The sequence below is a fragment of the Ursus arctos genome, unplaced genomic scaffold, assembly GCF_023065955.2.
Source record: "Ursus arctos isolate Adak ecotype North America unplaced genomic scaffold, UrsArc2.0 scaffold_3, whole genome shotgun sequence".
NCBI lineage: Eukaryota > Metazoa > Chordata > Mammalia > Carnivora > Ursidae > Ursus > Ursus arctos.
In genome coordinates this window covers 91,452,042-91,477,036 of record NW_026622985.1, presented here as the reverse complement: position 1 = coordinate 91,477,036, position 24,995 = coordinate 91,452,042, and the positions used below count along the sequence as shown (strand labels likewise).

General features: G+C 37.7%; 1 protein-coding gene and 1 long non-coding RNA gene across 2 annotated transcripts in view; both read right to left on the bottom strand.

Moving 5' to 3' along the window:
* Window positions 1–12,631: 12,631 nt before the first annotated feature.
* LOC113266687 (olfactory receptor-like protein OLF3) lies at window positions 12,632–13,573 on the bottom strand. The gene has a single exon (XM_026514418.3). The coding sequence runs from the start codon at window positions 13,571–13,573 to the stop codon at window positions 12,632–12,634; it is 942 nt and encodes a 313-aa protein (XP_026370203.3).
* An 841-nt stretch (window positions 13,574–14,414) lies between these two features.
* The window catches only part of LOC123000562 (uncharacterized), a 107,866-nt gene continuing 97,285 nt past the window's right edge, over window positions 14,415–24,995 (bottom strand). Inside the window, exons 5-6 of the long non-coding RNA XR_006408659.3 lie at window positions 15,179–15,390; window positions 14,415–14,547 (exon numbers count right to left, since the gene is read on the bottom strand). This is a non-coding gene — a long non-coding RNA (uncharacterized LOC123000562). The remainder of the gene's footprint in view (window positions 14,548–15,178; window positions 15,391–24,995) is intronic.

The window sequence follows — 24,995 nt, the reverse complement described above, 5'->3', positions numbered from 1 at the left end:
CAATATGACAACTTCATAATCCTTCCCATCATTGCCACTTCTATACCAGATCCCAGAGTCCTACAAAAGGCAATTCTGAAATTTTTTGATAACTTATTAGCTATTTTTATAGAGGGATGGAGTCTCAGGATTCCCTGCTCCACCATTTTCAGTGATGTTTACTGAAACATCATCACCTTAAAGTAAAAATTTACACTTAAGTATATTGATATACATGTACTTTATGTATTGTCCGCATTTTTCAATTTTGCCAAACTCCCTTATTAATTCTAGGACCTTTATTGTAGATTCTTGGGGATTTTCTATGCAGACTATAATGCTACCTAAGAATAAAAATGATTCTGTTTGTTTCTTTCTAATTTACGTCCTTCTATTTTTTTTTTTTCTGGCCTTACCACTTTGACTAGTATCTCTAGTTGAAGGAAAATGATGAATATGGACACTCAGGTCTTGTTCTCAATCTCTGAAGGGCAATCATTCAGTCTTCCACCATTAAGTATGATGCTGGCTCTAAGTTATTTGAATAACTTGGTTAGGCTTGAAAAAGTTCCCAACTATACCTAGTTTTTAAAGACCTTTATTATGATTAATTTGTAATTATATTAACTAGCTTTTTTGCTTCTATTAAGATGATTAACTGGGTTTCTCCTTTAGTCTATTAATATAATGAAAGACACTGGTTTATTTTTGGTTGTTGAACCAAACTTGCATTCCTTGCTTAAACTCCCCAAGGTCATGATCTATTACATTTTTGTAAGTTACTGAATTTTGATAATAATTTATTAGAATTTTTGTGTGTCTGTTCATGAAGGTTATCATTCTGTAACTTTTTTTTCTTGTAGTGTCTTGGTTTGGTCTTGGTGTGAAGGTAATCCTGGATTCATGATGGCATTTGCCCAAAGTATGTTTCCTTCTTTTCTATTTTCTGGAAGAGTTTGTATAGCACTAATACTTTGTGTTCCTTATATGTTTCATAATTTATTAGTGGGCCTGAAGTTTTCAACGTGAAAAGATTTTTAACTCTATGTTCAATTTCTTTCATGGATAGAAAGTTTGCAGAAAGTTTCTATGTTCAATTTCTTTCAAAGATGGAAAGTTTCTTCTTACGAGGTCTTTGGTAGTTTTTTATTTTCCAGAAGTTCATCTATTTCATCCAAGAAACAGTCTTCTTGAAATGATTGGTATAAATCTATTAAAAATATTGCCATAATATTTTTTCAGTGTTTAATGGGTCTGTAGAAATATGCCTTCTTTAATTCTTGATATGGTGATTTGTGTTTTTCCTCTTTGTTTCTTGAGGTTTTTCAATGTAATTAAACTTTTCAAAGAAACTATGTTTAGTTCCATTGAATTTTTCAGTTGTTTTTTCTGAGAATTTCTTAGATTGTTTTTTGTTTTATTTTCTTCCTTCTGCATTCTATGTGCTTAATTTGATCTTTTCTGTCTAGTTTCTTAAAGTGATAACTTGAGTCATTGACTTGAGACATTTTTAACATAAACATTTAATGTTTAAAATTTTCCTCTAAGCTCTTTTCCAGTTGCCAGATAAAAGTTCTTATATATTGCATTTTCTTTTTATTCAATTAAAAATATTTTTCTAATTTCTTTTGTGATTTCTTTGACTTGTGGGTTATTTAGAAGAATGGGGTTTAATTTTCACATGTTTTGGGATTTTCCTATGGTCTTTCTGTGACTTGTTTCTAATTTCATTATGTTTAAAGAAAATACTCTGCATGATTTCAATTATTTAAATGTGTTGACATTTATATTCTGGATGGACTGTCCTAAACATGTCATTTAGGTCAGGTTAGTTCAATTCTGCATATATGTATTGGTTTTTATCTAATTGATCTATCAAATAATGGAAGAATGATGTTGAAGTCTTCAATAGTGGTGGATTTGTCTATTTATTTTTTATGTATCTGTAGCTCTGTTATTAGATTATTAGAATATTTATGTGCTCTTGATTAATCAATACTCTTAATAAATAATGCCATACTTTTCCCCCTGGTTATTGTGCTGATTACTTAATTTGATATTAATATTGTCACTCCAGCTTTCTGATTTTAGTGCTGCAAGGTATATACTTTTCATCTTTTTATCTTGAATCCACTTATGTCTTTATATTAAAAATGAATTGATTTCAGAAGGCTCATACCTGGGTCTTTCTTTGTTATCCTACATCGTGTTCTCTGTCTTTTAATAACTGTGTTTAGGCCATTTTAATTTAATATTATTATGAGTAAACATACATTTAAATCTATTGATTTTCTATTTGCTTACTATTTTTATCTCATTTTTTTGTTTCCCCTTTCTGCTTCTCTGCCTTTTCATATTAATTATATTAATTATTTTATTTTACACTTATTGGCTTATCAGTTAAACCTCTTTCAAGTGAGCAATAAGTTTTGGAAGAAGTTTCCACAGACTAGCTCCTGTTTCCACAAATGACCCTGGGTGAGTCAGCATAGTGGAAAGTAGAGGTATTCTTGAAAGCCACTCCTGAAAGCCAACCAGTGTGACTAGCATTAACTAAACTATACATCGGAGTGACTATGAATGACATTAAAATGCATCCCACTGAGTTCAAACTAAATATACCTAAACTGGTTTGATTAGTGTACGCCCTCCCCCCAAAATACATGTCCACCCAGAGCCCTGGAATGTGATATTTGGAAATAGGATCTTTGCAGATGTAATTAATTAGTTAAAGGTCTTGAGATGATATCATCCTGAATTTAGACTGAGCCCCAAATCCAATACTCTTTCTGTAAGAAGAGGAGAAGACACAAAGGGCCACATGGAGAAGATGCCCTTGCGATGACAGAGGTAATAGAAAGGAGTTATGCTGACACAGCCAGGCAACACTTGGGGCCACCACAACCTGGAAGAAATAAGGAAGGATTATTTCCTAGAATCCACAGAGGGAGCATGGTTCTACCAAGATCTTGATTTTGAACTTCTGGGCTCCAGAACTGTATGAGAATAAATTTCTGTAGTTTTTAAGCCACTAGTTTTTGGTCCTTCATTACAGAAGCCTTAGGAAATGACCAAAGTACCCCAACTCAATTTTCCCTTAGCTGGGTCCCCAAAATGCTCACAGCCCCTTGAGTACCTGCCACTAGGGTAAGTGTGAGTGATGGTAAACAAGAATGGAAAGTGACATCAGCTCAACCAATTTCAGTTAAAATTCTTAATTTTGAAAAACTTCATTAAGGATACTTTACAAAAACATACATGCCCAGGCACATTGGAGGACCCCATGCAAATAAGGAACGCTGAAGCTTAAACTTCTTTAGCTTCATGGTAAATCCACTCCTGAATGTAGGAGGGGAGCGTTAACTGCAAGGTCAGGGTCCTTGAGATGACCATGGGGTGTATGTAAGGAATGATCATACACGTGGGCTTGGAACCCACGCTGAGAGAGGTAATAAGACCAACTAGGCTGAGGCAGTCGGTAATGGATGAGGAAAATGTCATAGAGTTAATGTAATGGGGTCATAGTGGGGTCAAAATTTATTGGAGTTTTATTAGATGGTGTGAACAAGAAAAAAGAAATACGGGTGAGTGAGTGGGGTGCTCAGATGGAGGTGTTAGAGGGAGTGCAATTATTGACAATGGAGAGGATAGGATACAATCACAAAAGAGGATGGCTAGACATGAGTTAGGGAATCAAACATTAGCAGAAGACAGGAAGTCAACTGAGAGGCCAGGACATTGAATGCTCCGCATAGATGTTGAAATATTTACACGCACGACTGAATTAGTGGTAAGCCAGTGTAAAATGAGGAGACTGGGTAGTAAATGAAGAAAAAAAAAAGATGGGGTGATGGTGCTATAGACTGACAGGACATGCTTCAAAGGAACTCAAGTTATTTAGGCAAAAGTAAAGAACAATGGTCTGGAAGTGGCAGAGGATCAAGAGAGACACACTCTTCACCTTCCTACCCAGTATTAGAGAAAAAATGGGAGAAAACTAGACTGTACTTGAGAGAGCAGAGGGGAATCAGAGTTCACAAGAAAAGTCAGGTTGGAATTCAAGCAAGAAAGAGATGAACGCAATCAAAAAAGACACTGAGAATGTAGAGTATTTTGTTGATAACAGAGCATGAGTTTCAGGAGACAGTTGGAATGGATGTAGTATTGGAAGTATTGGAAGTATTCTGGTCAGACATGTAGACCAGGTGATGGACAACTGGTGAAGCATGGGCTTCCCGCAGAGCCTCGGTTGAACAGGGTGGTGAGGAATGAAGGAATCGCTTGGGATCGTCTCTTAAGGGAAAGTGGTTAATTAGAGTTAATTAAAACCTCTTTCTAGACACTGGGCTCTATCCAAGTCCTCACTCTCCGTGGGGGCAGCAGCTTCATTCTGTACTTAACACTCTGGTCTTTATTTCTTCACTCTCAACACATAGAAATTACAGCTTTTGAAAGTTAATTTTATACTTAGAAGGTTCTGGCTTGTTGCCTGTTTCATTACAACTTCACTTTCATGCCTCCGGTTTTATTTTAAGTCATCTTTTGTTCCCTGAAGTTGCTTTCACATTTTCTTTTTTGTAATTGTGATAGTCTTAATTCAGGAGGAATGGGTAACAATTTTGAGTTCTTGCATACATAAATATGTATTTCTGTCATTATTTAAAAGTGAATGATGTCAAGAGAACTAGAGAACAAGTCACAAACTGAGAGAAAATTTTTGCAAACGAGACATCTGATGAAGAACTATTATCCAAAATGTACAAGAAACTCTTAAAATTCAATAATCAGAAAACAAAGAAGTCAATTAAAAAGTGGACAAAAGACCCTAACAGACACCTTACCAAAGAAGATACCCAGATGGAAAATAAGCATATGGAAAGATACTTTGCAACATATATCATCAGGGAAATGTAAATTGAAACAACGAGATACCACTATACACCTCTTAGGATGTATCCACAACACTGACAAACAAAATCCACAACACTGACAACCCCAAATGCTGGCGGGGATGTGGAGCAACAGAAATCCTCTTTCACTGCTGGTGGGAATTCAAAATGATGCTGTCACATTGGAAGACAGTTGGGAGGTTTCTTACAAAAGTAAATATTCTTACCATACAATCCAGCAATCATCCTCCTTGGTATTTACCCAAAGGAGTCAAAAACGTATGTCCTACACACAAATGTGTATAGTAACTTTATTCATAATTGTCCAAATCTGAAAGCAACCAAGATGTTCTTCAGTAGGTGCATGGATAAATAAACTGTGGTACATGCAGACAATTACTCAGTTCCAAGTTATTATTCTGAATATTCAGAATATTATTCAGTTCCAGAAAGAAATGAGTCATCAAGCCATGAAAAAACATGGAAAAAACATAAATGCATATTATTAAGTGAAAGAAGCCAATCTGAAAAGGCTACATACTGTATGATTCGAACACTATGACATTCTGGAAAAGGCAAAACTATAGAGATGATTTAGAAAATCAATGGTTGTCAGGACTTGGGGGGAGAGAAGGATGAAAAGATGGAGTACAGAGGATTTCTAGATCAGTGAAACTACTCTGCATGATCCTATAATAGCAGGTGCATGTCATCACAAATTTATCCAAACCCACATAATGTACAACAGCAAGAGGAGATCCTAATGTAAATGATGGATTTGGGGTAATAATGTGTCAACATAGGTTCATCAGCTGTAACAAATGCACGGTTCTGGTGGCGGATGTTGGTAATGAGGCAGGCTATGCATGGCAGGGGACAGGGAAGATATGGGGAACCTCTGTATCTTCTGCTCATAGTTACTATGAACCTAAAACTGCTCTAAACAATAAAGCCTATTCAAAAATAGTGAATAATGCCTTGATCTAATATAGCATTTTTCCTTACTAACATTAACTCTCAGGATTCTGTAAATAGATATTATTACATCATCTCCTATCATCTAAAATTGCGAAGACTGATTCCAGCTGTCACAGGCAGACCTCTAATTTGGGCCCCAGGACTCCCACCTCTTGGTGTCTATGCTCTGTAGAGTTCTCTCACCTTGAGTGTGAATACGACTTGTGAGTATGATGGGATTTCACTCCTGTGATCATGTTACACCACATGGAAAAGGGGATTTTGAAGATGTAATTAAGATCCCTAATCAGTTGAATTTTATTTATTCAAAAGAGAGATATCCTCAGTGAGCCTGATCTAATCAGGTGCACCCTTTAAAGGTATGCAGGCTTTCCTAGAAGTCAGAGATCCAAGACAGTGGATTCTCCTGTAGCTCTTGAAGAAGCAAACTGCCATGTTGTGAGGACAGAGACATGTAGCAAAACCATGAAGGTGACCTCTAGGAGCTTATTATAAATTTTCACCAACTAACAACAAGCAAGATAATGAGCATCTCAGTCAGACAGCTGCAAGAAAATGAATTCTTCCAACAGAGAGTGAACTTGGAAATGGATCATGAATTTCAGATGAGGTCATAGCTCTGGCTGACACCTTGACCTGAGCTGAGTCAGATCCTGAGCAGACAGCATATTTAGGCTATGCCTAGACTTCCAACCAACAGAAACAGAAATCTGTATGGCCTTCAGCTGCCAAATTTGTGGTAATATGTTACACAGCAATAGAAAAATATTTTCTAAATGACCCTTTTGTTTTGTTTATGTTCTAGATCTTTGTAAACTTTCATTACACTTGAAATTCAGTTATTTCACCAATGCATCTATAGACTTTTTTTTATATGGTGAGACTCTTTCATCTACAACATCAGTTCCTCCTGTAAATAGGTTTTCTAAATGAAGTTTTTAGCAATTACAGTTAATAACAGGAAAAGTAAGCAAGGTGTGACTTAAAATGCTAAAAACAAAATGAAGAATTTAAGAAGTTCGTGATTATTTTAAGTAAAGGACCTAGAAAAAAAAAAAAAAACCAGGCCTCCCTTTAGAGAAGATCTGATGTTAATGCACAGATAAAAGGGGTGAGACGGAAGGCTAGACTAATCTTTTCATCAAATGAAATGACCTTTGTGTAATAAAGAAAAGAAAAAGCAGCACAAGAAAATGATTTCCTCCCATAATGCACAAAAGAACGAACTAGCTATTTTAAATTAATTGCATTCATCTGGATTCTGAATTTTGTCCCAAGAGAATCTTCTGGACTAGTATACATTATTTCACTGGCCCCTATTGTAATCTGTGGGGAACCACAGAGAACAGGATCTGTACCAGGAAGTTAAGGACAAACAAATGTAGAGTACTTTTACTTAAAATTTTCAAAATTATCAGGAGGAAGGATTTGAAAACACAGGCATACTAGCATGGCAACTTTCTAGGATTAACTATCAAGCACTGTTCGTGAACATTTGGTAGCCTATTGTGAGCACTCAACAGGAACAAGTTGAAGTTCGATAAGAACAAATAATGCATACTACCTATGCTTTCTACATCAATAGGTTGGTAGCTTGATACAAAAAGTTTGTTTGTTTGTTTGTTTTTAACAACACAGTGTATAGGTTAGTTTTGGTTAGGCCAGACGGGATAGGCTGATAGTTCAGAATGTGGGGTTACTATTTGTTACAGCCTTAACTGTGACCCACCAAAATTCATATGTTAGAGTCCAAACCCCCAATACCTCAGAATATGACTGTATTTAAAGATAAGGCCTTTAAAAATGTCATTAAGGTAAAATAAGGTCATATGTGCAGGCCCTAATGCAATATGACTGGTGCCCTTATAAGAGGAGAAGATTAGGACACAGACACGCACACGCAAAGGAAAGACCATCTGAGGACACAGCAAGAAGGCAACCATCCGCAAGCCGAGAGGCCTCTAAGGGAATGATATTGTCAATGCCTTGATCTTGCACTTCCAGCCTCTAAAACTGTGGGAAAATACACTTCTGTTGTTTAAACCACTTGAGCTGTGATATTTTATTATGGCAGCCCTAGCAAACTAATACAGCACCTCCTGCTCACTAGATGTCATTCAAGGAAGCCTGGACAGACCAGTCTCTGAGCATCAAAGAATGTTGGAGGGACTTATTTACTGCTATGGGATGTTCAATGCCACAGACACAAATACCCAGGCTTAGTCTTTGATTTTCCCTTGGTAAACAATTTTACTATAGTTGACTTAGTCTATACTAATGTCACATTCAGCCATTTCAGGTGATGGCTGACCACTTGCCAGTCTTTCCCCCCTTCCCTCTCTCCCTTTATTCCACCCTCAATAAATGTACAGAGCTCCAGCATAAAAGAGAGAACTAGATTCATTATGGATCTTACAGCTGTGCTTTGAAGAACATACTCTTGAGAAGCTGAAGATAATCTATCACTAAAAGATGAGTCTAGAGGAATTTTACAGAGGCATAGGCATTGGTTTTGATGGGTGAGGTCATTTTTATGTCACCTGACAGCCATCCTTGCAGGGGTTCTAGAGAACCAAAGATTAGTGCAATATAAAGACTTTCAAGTTACACATTTACATCCCTGGGGATGCTCAAGATCTGGGCATAGGAAGCACAAGAATAGACTCCACTTCCAGATAACAATCAGATGGAGCTCAGAGCATCAGGAATTGTTATTATGTAAATTTAGCACACTTACATGCAAGCAGGCGAGGACCAGAATATAACAGTTAAAAAGGTATTTGACAAAGTCTTATTATATCACCCTAGATAAAATGATTAAAATATGCTTGAATAATCTATTTTAAAATAGATTTAAGAGCATACACAAAATCTGCCCAATGAAGGCTTTCAATGTGGAAGTAGGTTCATAGTGATATAAAATTGACATGTAGCACTAGGTAATTCTTTTTATAATTTTCGTGTTTATTATGTCTATGAAACAGAAAGAGAAAGCAAACTAATGGAATAAATTTGAGAATCAAGTTTCAAAATATTCTTGGTAGGCTGGTGTGATGCATGAAAATCAATAATCAAAATTGCAGAGCTAAAAATACGTGTCTTCATTTAAGTTTTAACAAGATAAGAATGCAGTGGGGAAACTTTTTATTTTGATGAAGTCCCACAAGTACATTTTTTCTTTTGTTTCTCTTGCCTTTGGAGATGTGTCATGAAAAAGGTTGCTGTGGCTGATGTCATAGAGGTTGCTGCCTATGTTCTCCTCTAGGCTTTTGATGGATTCCTGTCTCACATCGAGGTCTTTCATCCATTTGGAGTTTATCTTTGTGTACGGTGTGAGAGAGTGGTCAAGTTTCATTCTATTGCATGTAGCTGTCCAATTTTCCCAGCACCATTTATTGAAGAGACTGTCTTTTTTCCACCGGATGTTTTTTCCTACTTTGTCAAAGATTAGTTGCCCAAAGAGCCGAAGGTCCATTTCTGGGTTCTCTATTCTGTTCCATTGGTCTATGTGTCTGTTTTTGTGCCAGTACCATGCTGTCTTTGTGATTACAGCTTTGTAGTATAGCTTGAAATCTGGCAATGGGATGCCCCCAGCTTTGTTTTTCCTTTTCAACAATTCCTTGGCAATTCGGGGCCTTTTCTGTTTCCATACAAATTTAAGGGCTGTTTGTTCCAGTTCTTTGAAAAATGTCATTGGTATTTTGATCGGGATAGCATTGAAAGTGTAGATTGCTCTGGGTAGCATGGACATTTTAGCTATGTTAATTCCTCCGATCCATGAACATGGAATATTTTTCCATCTTTTTGTGTCTTCTTCAATGTCTTTCAAGAGTGATTTGTAGTTTCTAGAATATAGATCCTTTACCTCCCTGGTTAAGTTAATTCTGAGATAACATATGATTTTTGGTGCTATTGTAAATGGAATGGATTCCCTAATTTCTCTTTCTTCAGTTTCATTGTTCGTGTATAGAAATGCAACTGATTTCTGAGCATTGATTTTGTATCCTGCCACATTACTGAATTGCTCTATAACTTCTAGTAGTTTGGGGGTGGATTCTTTTGGGTTTTCGATACAGAGTATGATGTCATCTGCGAAGAGAGACAGATTGACTTCTTCTTTGCCGGTTTGGATACCTTTTATCCCTTTTTGTTGTCTGATTGCTGTTTCAAGGACTTCTAGTACTATGTTGAATAATAATGGTGAGAGTGGGCATCCTTGTCGTGTTCCTGATCTTAAAGGAAAGGCTTCCAGCTTTTCCCCATTGAGAATGATATTCGCTGTAGGCTTTTCATAGATGGTTTTTATGAAATTGAGGAATGTGCCCTCTATCCCTACACTCTGAAGTGTTTTAATCAGGAAAGGATGCTGTATTTTGTCAAATGCTTCTTCTGCATCTATTGAGAGGGTCATATGGTTCTTGACTCTTTTCTTGTTGATATGATGTATCGCACTGATAGATTTGCAAATGTTGAACCACCCTTGCATCCCAGGGATGAATCCCACTTGGTCATGATGGATAATCTTTTTAATGTACTGTTGGATCCTATTAACTAGGATCTTGTTGAGAATTTTGGTGTCAATATTCATCAGGGATATCGGTCTGTAATTCTCCTTTTTGATGGGGTCTTTGCCTGGTTTGGGGATCAAAGTAATACTGGCCTCATAGAATGAGTTTGGTAGTTTTCCTTCTGTTTCTATTCTCTGAAACAGCTTCAGGAGAATAAGTATTATTTCTTCTTTGAATGTTTGGTAGAATTCCCCGGGGAATCCATCAGGCCCTGGAGTCTTGTTTTTCAGGAGGCTTTTGATAACTGCTTTAATCTCTTCATAATTAATCAGTCTGTTTAAAAAAAATCAATTTCTTCCTAGGAAACAGTCAAAAAAACTAAGAGGCAGCCCACAGAATGGGAGAAGATATTTGCGAATGACACTACAGATAAAAGACTGGTATCCAAGATCTACAAAGAACTTCTCAAACTCAATACACAAGAAACAAATAAACAAATCATAAAATGGGCAGAAGATATGAACAGACGCTTTTCTAATGAAGACATACAAATGGCTAACAGACACATGAAAAAATGTTCAAAATCATTAGCCATCAGGGAAATTCAAATCAAAACCACATTGAGATACCATCTTACACCAGTTAGAATGGCACAAATTGACAAGGCAAGAAACAGCAAATGCTGGAGAGGATGTAAGATCCCTCTTACATTGTTGGTGGGAATGCAAGTTGGTACAGCCACTCTGGAAAACAGTGTGGAGGTCCCTTAAAAAGTTAAAAATTGAGCTACCCTATGATCCTGCAATTGCACTACTGGGTATTTACCCCAAAGATACAGACGTAGTGAAGAGAAGGGCCTTATGCACCCCAATGTTCATAGCAGCATTGTCCACAATAGCTAAATCATGGAAGGAGACAAGATGCCTTTCAACAGATGACTGGATTAAGAAGATGTGGTCCATATATACAATGGAATATTACTCAGCCATCAAAAAGAACAATTTCTCAACATTTGCTGCAACATGGATGGGACTGGACGAGATAATGCTAAGCGAAATAAGTAGCAGAGAAGGACAATTATCATATGATTTCACTCATTTATGGAACATAAGAAGTAGGAAGATCGGTAGGAGAAGAAAGGGAAGAAGAAAAGGGGGGTAAACAGAAGGGGGAATGAACCATGAGAGACTATGGACTCAGGGAAACAAACTGAGGGCTTCAGAGGGGAGTGGGTGGGGGAATGGGATAGGTCAGTGATGGGTAGTAAGGAGGGCACATATTGCATGGTGCACTGGGTGTTATATGCAAGTAATGAATCATGGAACTTTACATCAAAAACTAGGGATGTACTGTATGGTGACTAACATAATATAATAAAAAAAATAAAAAAGAATGCAGTGGGTATGGAGATTTCTGTAAACAGTTTATAGGAAATAGGTCTTGGGAATTAGTTAAATAAAAAAATTACAGTTACAAATAATTTTGGAAATAATGATGATGTTTGCACAACTTTGAGAAAGTAATCAATGCCACTGAATTGTACCCTTAAAATGGTTAAACTGGCAAATTTTATGTTTTATATATATATATCGATACAATAAAAAAAGACTATAGTGAAGCCACAGATACTTTGCGTATTACAAGCAAATTTGATTCTTGAAAAGCAAACGAAAGCCAACATACTGGGGTGAACAAATATAGCACCATATATTATTTATTTCAGAATATCATACCACACTCTAGACTAAGGCATAAATGGTGTTGAAAGTTCTAAAATGACCATCATTTGAGAAAGAGTTAAAGAAACCATTTGTGACTATCCTGGAGGAAATAAGGTTGTTCTACAAATAAATGGAGCATTGTCATGTAGAAAGAGGAACAGACATTCTCCATTCTGCTCCTACCAGGTACAAGCAGACCTAATTGGTGGAATTCATCTCTCTATTCATTCCATACCAGGTCTGTGGACAAAGCTGCAGATCATTTCTTTATACACTGATATACTTATAAAATAAAATAAAAATAGGCAGATGAAGTCTGAATACCACTGGATATCTGAGAGAAGATGATCTAAGAAGAGGTCCTCTCATGGATTACTGACATGTGACTTATCTTGCACTGGCCTATATAAGGAAAGTCATTAATCAGGTAAAGGGATGCTTTATCCAAATGCAAGGCCATCTTAGTCTTCCTTAGTGTACAGGTGGGAGTCCTATATATTCTCAGCCAATCTCCTTTTTGGTTTTGATGATAGCTAATGAAAAGTTCTTATAGTCTTTACTCTTCATCTCTGAATTTCTCTAGAACCTTTCGAAGAGCACTCACAACTTCCTTGTTCCTCAAGCTGTAGATCAAGGGGTTCAACATAGGTGCCACCACAGCATAGAATAGAGCGACAATTTTCTCCACTTCCACTGAGGCGGCTGACCGTGGACCCAGGTAGGTGAAGATGGTAGCCCCAAAGCACATGCAAACCACAGTGAGATGGGAGGCACAAGTCCCAAAGGCTTTGCTACGTCCCTGAGCAGAACGAATCTGCAGAATGGCAGTAACTATACGACCGTAGGAGAAGAGAACCAGGGAACAGGGAAGCATGATCACCAGAAACCCTGAGATGGCCACCATGACCTTGTTGAAGAAGATGTCCCCACAGGCTAACCGCAGCACGGCTAGGGTCTCACAGGCAAAGTGATTAATAACATTGTGACATAGGGGAAGCCGGAAGGTAATGATTGTTTCCATCAGTGAATTTGTGAAACCAGCCACCAAGCAGCCAGCAGCCAGCCCCAGGCAGAGCCCTCCATGCATGATGACCATGTAGTGCAGCGGGTGGCACACCGCCACATAGCGGTCATAGGCCATAGCTCCCAGCAGGAAGAACTCAGACCCACCCATTGCCAAGGAGGTGTAGAGCTGGAGCACACAGCTGTAGAACGGGATGGACCTCTGGGCTGAGAGCAGGTGGCCCAGCATTTGTGGGGCAATACTGTTTGTATAACAAAGGTCCACAAAGGATAAAAGACTAAGAAAGAAGTACATGGGGTTATGAAGTCTGTTGTCCAATCTGATCAGAAGAAGAATGAGGACATTTCCCACAAGAGTCACCAAGTACATGGTCAGGACCAGGACAAAGAGGAAGACTTGAGTCTCCAGGTCACTGGACAACCCCAGCAGAATGAACTCACTCACCCATGTCTGGGTTTTATTTTCCTGGCCCATGAGTTTCTGATGACCAAACTCTTAAGATGTTGAAAAAACAAATCATGAAAACTCAGGATTGGAAGGGTGGCTTTTAGACCATATGGAGAGCCCACCCGTCCGAACCAAAAGTTCTGCTAGAACATCTCAACCAAGTCATCATCCGAACTCTGCTTGAACGCATCCACAGATGAGGAACACAATGGGACCCAGCTGTGCAGCTGGAAATCAAGAAGTAAAGAAGTTACATTCTTACAGTTCAATTTATTGGATCATAATTTCTTCTCTGAAACATCTGCTCTTCAATGAAGGAAGGAAATTAATGAAGTGTTTAGACTTAAAATCCTACTCAATTTAGTAGTTATTTGAGAATTCATTCCTTTTTGGTGAGAAAGTTTTTGGAAATGTTCCACAGAGGAAGGGTAAGTAGGGTTGTGTCTGAGATATCTAGAGGGGAAACTCAATAAACAAAAGGGAGCTAAAAGGACTGGACATCATTCAGGATTCAGAAAAATATCTTTCCTGTGAACCAAAAACTTTCTCACCAAAAAGACATGAAATATCAGTTTTAACAAATCAAACAAACAATAACAAAACAAGCAGTGTTTTCCCAGCTGTCTCCAAAAACATATCCAAAAGGGGGGCATGTGTTATTACAGCCCTGTTATGCTTGCTCAGTAACACAGTCAGGCAAGTGCATCTCTAAGTGATACACAATTTCTATGAGTGATTTTGCTTTTTTTAGTAAAATATTTTTGATATTTTAAAGAAGTGATGTGTCAAAAAAAAAAGTGATGTGTTAAAGTCAAAGTAAATCCTGTTTCTTTGTAAAATTGTTTCAAACGACTTACCCAAGTCAATTGCCCTGTGAATCACTGAATAGTCAGTCAGTTCAGCTTCAGAAAATCTCAATCTTTTCTGTTCTTTTGGGGGCAGACGGTGGGAAGAAACCAAGCTCCTGAAACACTCTTGCCCATCCAGAGTGTAAAAATTCACTGGAAGGGAAAAATGTTATGAGAAATAGTAAAAACTGTAACTGCACTTGTTTCTATACCAAGTTGATATAAGTGAAAATTTGAATTCTTACTCTGTACCAAATTATACTAAATACTTTACATATCTAACAATTAATATAATACAGTAATCTTTACAGCTACACTCTGAATTTTGGCCTCTTATTTGCAGGCGGCAAAGGTGGTAAAGAGACTAGACAGAGGAGGAGTCAGCAGGTAAACAGGGTTCCTGATAACCTGGCGCACATCCCTAGAGTTCCTATGCACAGCATGTCCCGTGTGCTGCACAGCGACAGTCATTGTGTAAAGGCTGTGAATTCACCTGACTTTAAAAGCAGGAGACATATCGGGACGCCTAGGTGGCTCAGTTGGTTAAGCATCCACCTTCATCTCAGCTCATGATCCCAGGGTCCTGCATTGGGCTCCTTGCAGCAGGGAAACTGTTTCTCCCTCTGCTGCTCCCCCTGCTTGTGCACTCTCTCTCTTTCTGACAAATAAATGAAATCTTAAAAAAGAAAAAATCAGGAGACATATCAAGAGGACTGAGTTCTTACTTTTGATCCCACTCACCCCCAAAAGGCATGGTAGAGCAGAGTAGGTGTCTCCTGCTTACCTGTGAAGTTGAAGTCCACTTTCAGGCTTTGCCAACAACAGGACAAGGAGAAAAAAAGCACATCTCCCTCATTTAGGAAACTCTCTTCTTCTTGCAGAATGTGATTCACTGGCCTCTTTTACAAACTTGGAAAGACGATCATGTTTCTACTTTGTGTTTCATATGATGACAACTGCAAGATGGGTCCATGGTAGGGAGTCCTTTCTTCCTCCCTTTAGAACAAATGAAGGGCTACGATTATGGACAAGAATGGAAACAAAAATGACCTAATATCAGAAATGGATAAAGGTATGCGTTAATTTTTTAAAAATCAGCTTTCAAAAGATTAAACCTAAGGAGGTTTGTCTAGCCAAAAGATTATCCCTAACAAGGAAAAGATGAGTCACGACAAAGGATCCTGGACTGTGGGGTTGTCTTGTCTTGCTGGGAGATTTGTCCCTTCTAATCTGTCTCCCACAAGGAACTTGGACTCTATTTTCCTTAGTGGTGAGTGCTTATGCATAGTGCCAACATATCCCCCCTCTGTTTGTGTAAATAGTTACTGTCACACTAACATAAAAAGTGGACTATATTTCCAGGTCACTTGGTAATCACACCCAAGGCAGAGAGGAAAAATGTTGAGGGCCGTGGAGGGGAAGCCCAAATCATGATACAGGTGAAGAGACACAGTTCTTTCAAGTCAAAGGAATGCTTCCAGAGCGCCCCCTTGTGGTCCCATATACAAACACACTCACTCAGGCCCAAGCTGTTCGCGGCTCTTTCATGACTGCTTAGCTGTACATTCACAACATAAAATCACAACTCTGGGATGTACTGACACTGAATTATGCACTATGAAATGCTTAATTTTATGTGATATGAATTATACCTCAATTTTTAAATCTTCATTAAATGTCTTTCATTAAATATCTTCTTTTAAAAAAATTAAAACTAGCCCAAACTTAAATAAACAAGTAGTAAATAAATTTCTAAAAGAGAAAGGTATGCAAAAGATATGCAGCAGAAGAAGAGACGATATTGAGAGGCAAATAAGAATAAATAAGTGAGCAAAGTCACCGAAAAACTCTCTAGGGAAAAAGGAAAAAAATCAGAGAGAATTAATGGTCAGAAAGGAAAAAAAAACAAAAACAAAAAAAACAGAAAGGAAGACAAAATTTTTAAAAAAGAGTACAGTGAAGAAACCAAGGAAATTGAAATGAAACCAAATGAAGAAGAAATGGAACAATGAAAATAGGAGAAAAGAAAATTCAATATCTATGTCCTTTTCTTGACATTTATTTTTTTAATGTTTTTTTATTATATTATGTTAGTCACCATACAGTACATCCCTGGTTTTTGATGTAAAGTTCGATGATTCATTAGTTGCATATAACACATTTAATCAATTAACACATTGCTAAAATTATCCAATATTTTATATACCAGAGCTTCCCATATTTATCTTAGTGTTTAATCCCAGAGTATTATTTTTAGTCCTTTGCAGTGAAATTTTCTAGAATTTGGTTCCATCACGGTAGAAATCCTACTCAAAATAGATTTACCAGGGAAATTGATGAATTCTCAGAAAATATGAACAGTGAGATCTTGCCTCCTACTACCCACCCCTCCCCCCCACACACACATCTTTGGACAAATTTTTTCTCAGTTACATTACTGAAAAACCCCAAATTCCTCACCAAAAGATGGAAGACTCAAAAACACTTAGCTAAGGTACATATAGTTGGCATTATTGAAGTATTTCTGTCCTTCAACAACTTTATCATCAGCTGCTTTGCAAAGAGGAGCAAATACTTTACCAGAATCATCTCTGCATTGCCAAAGCACACGAGAGATGATCAGAAACCCAGATCCCTTTCCTCTGAGCTTTTAGAATAGTTTTGAAAGGAGAGGGACATGGGGTAAAGAAAAGAAGATGAAGTAAAATGCATAGAGAGCAGAAAGGAAGAGGGGGGATGGCACAGATTTGAACAGGAGTAGGTAGGACTCCTGGGTTGGGCTGCCTCCTGCAGGTAAGGACTCCTTTCCCCACACTTCCCTATCCTTTCCCGCCCCTCCCCTCTGCTCAGCTCCCATCTAGCCCTGCTCCAGTGTTACTGTTTGCTCTGCCTTGCCCCAGACTACTTAGAGAATGAGCTTTAAGCTAGAACCAGGCATGGTGAGTAGTCCACACAAATTTTTATTTCAAGTAGAATAGTTGCATTTATCATTACCAACAGCTCTGTATCTTTGGATCATTTTCATGCATCTTGAACATTTGATTTTCACTTTGAAAGACCCCTTCCACTGGAATGAAGCATTATGGAAAAGCATATATTCCCCTAAAATCCTAGCACATCAGTTTTCATATCAGTAAAATAAAGATAATGGCATAAACTATGCTTTTCCTGGAGGAAAAACACACATAGTTATCCAGCAATAAAAAATAACAAAAATGCTTTATTAAATTAATAAACAAATGGAAATAAACTTGAAAATTACTATTTTAACAACATGCATCAGCGAAGTAGCCTATTCAGGGTGCGAGTGTGGACAGTGGAAACTAGCAAAACTATATTAGATTCCTGACCAGCCCCAGATGGCCAGTTGTGGGAAGCATTTCAGACAAGGATATTACTCTAAAGACTTGCTCCCCAAACAGAAATTCCATGTGGAGGGGAAAGAGCTAGTCTCTGAGGGAGTCATCTTTCTACTGGCATCAGCAAAGAAAAAGCCCATCAGCACGGACCTGGTACCTGGCCCCTCTTTCCAGGAGTTGGTGGGTGAAAAGCAGAGTTGAAGAGTGGTGCCAACTTGTCAGCAGGCTCAGGCCACCACAGGTGGGGGACCCTTAAATCACTTGAAAATTCTGGCTTCCTGATTTGAATAGCCAGAACACACGTTCTTAGGACAAATCTCCAGAAGAGGACAACTGTGTCAAGCCGCCATGCTCTTAGGCTTAAAGAATACAGGAGGGTCTACGGATTACAGGAACCTGGTTTCATAACTCATGCTGCTAAATAAGTGTTAAAAGGAGACTGACAATGGCTGACTCACCTCTGGAGAGTGGAGGAGGCCATCCTGTGCGATGGCAGGGGTGGGCAAGTTGTGAAATTTGTGGCAAGTGCAACTGGAACAGGTAACTTTCTTTAACTTTAGTGATGAAATCTCAAGGGGCCAATTATGCTTTGTTTGTTAGATTTATTTTCCCTCCCTCTCTGTCTGGTCACTTCTGCACCAAACATCCTAACCTACATTTCAACTTTGCAAATCCAAGTTTTGTTTCCTTGTCCCCAGAGCGTGGAAAGGAGCTCTCCAAACTTTAATTTCTCAAGGGGATAGGGTGTGACTTTGCATAGTGGAAATTTTATGCCACTTTATGAACATGAAGATGTGATTAAATCTCAAATTCATCACTGCAGTGCACCCATCTCCACATTCCTTTAGCAATAGCTCCCAGCCAGGCAACTCGGGGCCGTCAGGATGCTTTGTGCTTTGTTGTCTGCTCTGAGCGTGGGCAGGGAGACTTTTTTATGCCAGTCCCTAGACAGATGCAGCCTGTGGTGGGGCTGCTGTCTAGGCTTGGAATTGTATTTTTTTTAAGATTTATTTACTTATTTGAGATAGGAGAGAGCAAGCAGGGGGAGGGGCAGAAGGAGAGAGAATCCTCAAGCCGACTCCACACTGAGCGCAGAGTCTAACATGGGGCTCCATCCCAGGACCCTGAGAGCATGACCTGAGCAGAAATCAAGAGTCAGACGCTCAACCAACTGAGCCACCCAGGTGCTCCTGAGACCCACTTTCTACACAAAACAATCTCCTGGCAGCGTGCTGCCTGTGTGAGTGCTGGAGTTGGAGGGCAAGTGTAGCACAGCCTGTTAGCTCTGGGCCTTAAAAAGACAAGAGAAAAAAAAGTTGCTTTCTAGCTTCCAAAACATTGCTGGCATTTCTCATAAAATATATATATTTTTTAGTTATTGTCCTCTTTGCTTTGTGGATTTATTATCTTGTTTCTTATCCTTTTACCATTATTTAGTACATATTTAGTACATTTTTAGTACATTTAGTACATATTTAGTACATTTAGTACATTTAGTACATTTTTAGGAGGGAGCAGATATAAACTCATTTGTAAAATCACTTCCTCACCTTTAGATATTTGGAATTAATTTTTCATGGCATATTAATAGGAAAGATGACATTTCTTTGTCCTATTAGTATAGCCATGTGTCCCAACATCATTTATTTGGAAGTACATATTTTCCTATATTGCCTTGAAATTATATATTTATGATATACTAAATTCATATATGCAAAATTTCTTTTGGGATTGTATTTTGATTCGTGCCTTTTTTCCACACCAATACTACAGCTTTAATTGTACTTACATATAATCTGCTTTGATATACACTAGGGAAGGGATTCTCTCCCTTTATTACACTTCTTTCTTAAAAACTAAATTTAATAAAAGTTAAATGCCCTGAATCCACAGCAAACATTATACCTAGTGGAGAATCTGTAGATGCTTTCCTTAGATCAGGAACCAGAAGGATACTTGCTATCATTGCTACTGTTTGACCTCACATTAGCAGTCCTGAGCTATGATATGAGAAAAGAAATAGACTGAGACATACAAAGATTATAAGGAAAACTATCATTATTTACAGATGATATTATATATCTAGAAAAATTTTTTCAACAATTAGATATTTAATAAGAAAGAACTACATATGAGACCACGTCACAGAAATCAATAGTGTTTCTGTACACCAGCAATAACCAATGAGAAAAATAATATTCTGTTTATAATAGCAACATAAATTATAAAGTATTTAGGAATTTCTCAGCAGAGAGAATACATGATTTTTATGGAGTTCTTTGCCAAAACTTTTAGTCCTTCCAATATTCTTCCTCTTCCTATCCCATTTTCCTCTGTAGCAGTTAATACCTATATCATACTATATGTATTGTTTCTTATATTTATTGTTTATTTCCCTTGAGTAGAATGTAATCTCCATGAAGGCAGAGACTTTTGCCTGCTTTTCACTGTTGTATCCACAATACCTGAAAGAATGTCTGCCATATAATATGTTTTACAAATATTTGTTAAATGAATATGGAGAAAATACTAAAACTTTAAATAGCACATTAAAGATTATCTGAATAACCCCAAAGACATTCTTTGGATAAGACAATTTATTATAAAGATGTCAATGCTCCAAAATGAATCTACATATTCAATGCAAACCTAATCAAATTTTTATAAGAACCTTTTGGGGAACTTAATAAAATTGCTCCAAAATTTATGGGAAATACATCACTTTATAAAAAGCTGACTATTTATAGATTGACTATAAATAAAATAGGCCAATAAATATAAATAGACTAGATGACTACTTTGGCTATATATTTAATAACTTTGAAAAAGAAGATGAATTTGCCCATCTTACTTGATAAACTACACATGACAAATGAAGACTTATTACAAACCAAAAATGACTTTTAAAAATAGAATAATAGAATTATCTGATGCAAGAGCAAACAAATGAACAAAGAGAAAATAATAGAGTTCAAAAACAGATCCATACATAGGTGAGCTCAATGTACATTGAAGTTATAGCAGATGAATGACTAAAGAATAGACTGTTTAAATAAATGGACCACAGCATGGAAGAAAACCCACCAGATCCACATTTGACAACATATGCAAAAGAGAATGTCACGTAAACTAGAGAAATAACTGTGAAAAGTAAAAGAAAACTTAATTATATAGGAAAATATTTTATGACCCTGATGCAGGAATTCGTTTAGAAAAAGTTGATAAGCATGAATCATAGAACAAAAATATGATGAATCAAGTCATACCAAAATGAAGGCTTTTTGTTCAACAAAGGATTCCATGAGTAAATGTAACAGAGAGGTGACTGCTTGGAGATCTGTATTTGCAATGGCTGTAACAGGAAGGACTAATATTTATAATACACACACCAACAAGGAAATGGCAAAAGACCCAAAGGCAATGAACACTCAGTACACAGCAATAGAAACCCAACGGTGGACAATATTATTCACTCAGAAAATATTTATTGTGTGCCCACTAGGAGACAAGCACTATTCTAGACACTTGGTATACATAAATGAGCAAAACAAAGAGCCCTGCTCTCAAGAGGCCTCATGTTCTGGGGTGGGAGGTAGACAGTAAAAAATGAGTTAATTGCAAATATGTTAGAAAAGATAAGTTCCTTGGAAAACGTAAATAACTAGGTAAGAGGGAACAGGAGTAGGGGACAAGGAGAAAGTTTGCATATCAATTGGGGCAGTGATGATAATTGACTGAAGAATTGGAGGGGATGAGGAAGTGGCCATGAATAAAGAGACTTCCAGGCAGAGTATAGTTAGAAAACAGACCTGCGTCCACCATAAAGATTGTAGGGATTATTCTCAGTAATTGCAGGATTGAAAAGAGGAATGACATGATTTGAGTTCTGTTTCAAAGGGATCACTCTGAGTGCTGTGATACAGGAGTAGAAGCAGAGAAACCTGCAGGCTCTTGTAGTAACCCAAGTGCGAGATGACGGTGCTCACACCAGGGTACAGGAGTGAAGATGATAAGTGATTGTATTCTGTATATATTTCGGATGTAGAAACAACAGGATATTCTTGCAGATTTGAATCAGATATGAGGGAAAAAAAGTGGTAGATGGTCTAACCACTGCAACGATGGATTTATTGTGAACTTCATGACTTCCCCCAGAAGGTATGGACAGAACAGGATGGGGTGAAGATAGATGGGAATCAAGGGTCCACATATGAAGACATAATCATATGGATTACCTATCAGAGTAATGAAAAATGAAATAATTTTATATCTTTCAGGGCTACAAAAATTCAAACCATGCAGGTTGTGGATAGATAAGGACCCTCATGCACTGTAGTAGGAGTATAGACTTACAAAGCCATTCCGGAGAGCATTATCTAATACATAGCATCTTGGTTCCCACATATATTCCCTAAATCAATTCTCACACAGCTCTTTAAGTGTGCATTTTCATGATGTTCATCATAGGGCTATATGTGTGTGGTGTGGTGTTGGGTGCCATAACAGAGTGATAGCTAGAATATAGTTTCTCAGCCATCAAAAAGAACGATTTCACAACATTTGCAGCAACATGGATGGGACTGGAGGAGATAATGCTAAGTGAAATAAGTCAAGAAGAGAAAGACAATTATCATATGGCTTCATTCATTTCTGGAACATAAGAAGTAGGAAGATTGGTAGGAGAAGAAAGGGAAGAAGAAAGGGGAGGTAAACAGAAGGGGGAATGAACCATGAGAGACTATGGACTCTGGGAAAAAACTGAGGGCTTCATAGGGGAGGGGGGGGTGGGGGAATGGGATAGGCCGGTGATGGGTATTAAGGAGGGCACGTATTGCATGGTGCACTGGGTGTTATATGCAAGTAATGAATCATGGAACCTTACATCAAAAACTAGGGATGTACTGTATGGTGGCTCACATAATATAATAAAAAAATTATTACAAAAAAAAGAATATAGTTTCCTATGGATTACTATGAACAGTCAGAAATAATAAACTAGCAATATGTATGGATCCTAAAGATACAGTGTTAAGTGAAAAAAAACTAAGACATAGTATAAGTAGTTAAAAATATGATGCATTTTTTAAAACTACATAAATACACTCTCAAATATAATTATGTACATTAAACATATTAGAATAGTTGTCCACACAGCAAGGAAGAAATAAAGAATGAGAAGAAAGAGAATTAATTTTTAAAATTTTAATTGTAATACAGTTTACATCGTTATATTAGTTCCAAGTGTATGATATAATGCTTCAACAACTCTGTACATTACTCAGTGCTCATCATGATGAGTGTACCCTTATTCTCCTTCACCTATTTCATCCATTCGTCTCCCCCACCCACCTCCCCTCTGGTAACTATCCGTTTCTTCTCTAGAGTTAAGAGTCTGTTTTCTCTCTTTTTTCTTTGTTCATTTTGTTTCTTTAATTCCACATATGAGTGAAATCATATGGTATTTGTCTTTCTCTGACTGACTTATTTCACTTAGGATTATGCCCTCTAGATCCATCCATGTTGTGGCAAATGGCAAGATTCCATTCTTTTTTATGGCTGTGTATATATATATACACCACATCTTCTTCATCCATTCATCAATCAATGGACACTTGAGTTGCTTCCATAGTTTGGCTAGGGTTGCATATATCTTTTCAAATTAGTGTTTTCATATTCTTTGGGTAAATGCCCAGTAGTAGAATTACTGGATCATATGGTAGTTCTAGTTTTAATTTTTTGAGGAACTTCCATACTGTTTTCCACAGTGGCTGCAGAGAATTAATTGTTTAACAATTAATAACAGGGTCCTTCTGCAAGAGATAATGTCCCATCTACTAAGGAACATTATTTACCAACTACCTCTGCAGAAGCAGCTGGACCATGTCGGGCCCCACATGTGTGCAGCTGGACTTTGTCCTAAGCAGGATAAAGATGCAACCAGATATATTTTCTAAGACAAAGGTGCCTTCTGCAGGTCAAATGGCCTGGGCCATTCAAATAAATTGCAGGATAAAGAAAGAGTTGGACAAAATTACAGAGTAAAGAGACTTCAAAGACATACCAACTTGAAGAAAAATGGGCAAAACCAAACTATAGTGACTAGGGGTGTTTGCTTGGGTCACAGTGTCATCAGAAATGCAGGAAAGCGATTGCTGCAGTGGTCAGGATAGTAGCTACTTTGGGGGAAAAGGTGTCATGCTTGGGATGGGATGCATGGAGGGGCTTCCTCAGTAGCTGGTAGCTCTGTTTTTTTGGCTTGAATGGTTTATACAGGAAAGGAGAAGGCAGAGGTGTAGAGAGACCAGACTGATCATATATCTTGTCTATGAAGCTGATGGATTCTATTGACGGACGGGTATAAGAGAAAGGAATCGAGAATTATTTTGAGTGTGCATGGTTCCTTTTGCTAGTACAGTGAAGGTGTATTAGGGCAAGAGGAAAGGAGGAGGTTAGGATAGAGGAAGAAAGCACAATCATCCTATTGTTAAGAATGCAATTCACGTGATGTAAGTGAAGGTATTAAGCAAGCAATTGGATATATGTGTTTGGAACTCATGAGAAAGGTCTTGTCTGTGTTGGAGCCAAAAAATATATATATCAGATGGAGGCTGAGATATTTGGAGATCAGAGACTGGCAGAGAGAGAGAGAGACCTATAGATAGATGTCATGGTTCTGCGTAAGATTGATAACCTGGAGCAGACATAGCACAGGGATCTACTAAAGCCACGCAATAGAGAAAAAAAGTTCACTTTGCAGGAGCCTGGGTGACTCAGTCAGTTAAGCATCTCACTTGATTTCCACTCAGGCCATGATCTCAACGTCCTGAGATCAAGCCCTGAGTTGAGCTCCATGCTGAGTGTGGAACCTGCTTAAGATTCTCTCTCCTTCTACCTCTGCCCCTCCCCACTTGCATGCTCTCTCTCTCTAAATAGAAAAAGAAGAAGAAGAAGAAGAAGAAGAAGAAGAAGAAGAAGAAGAAGAAGAGGAGGAGGAGGAGGAGGAGGAGGAGGAGGAGGAGGAGGAGGGGGAGGAGGAGGAGGAGGAGTTCATTTTTAATAATTGTATATGGACAGAAGGTTGCATAATGCTTAGCCCTATAATGGTGTCCTAAAAACTATTTTTAAATATAGTTGAATATCTATACCCCCACTCTACCAAGTATTTTACATAGATTATCTATAATACTCAGAATAATCACACATACTGAATATTGTTACTTCTTATAGTTGAGGAAACTGGAG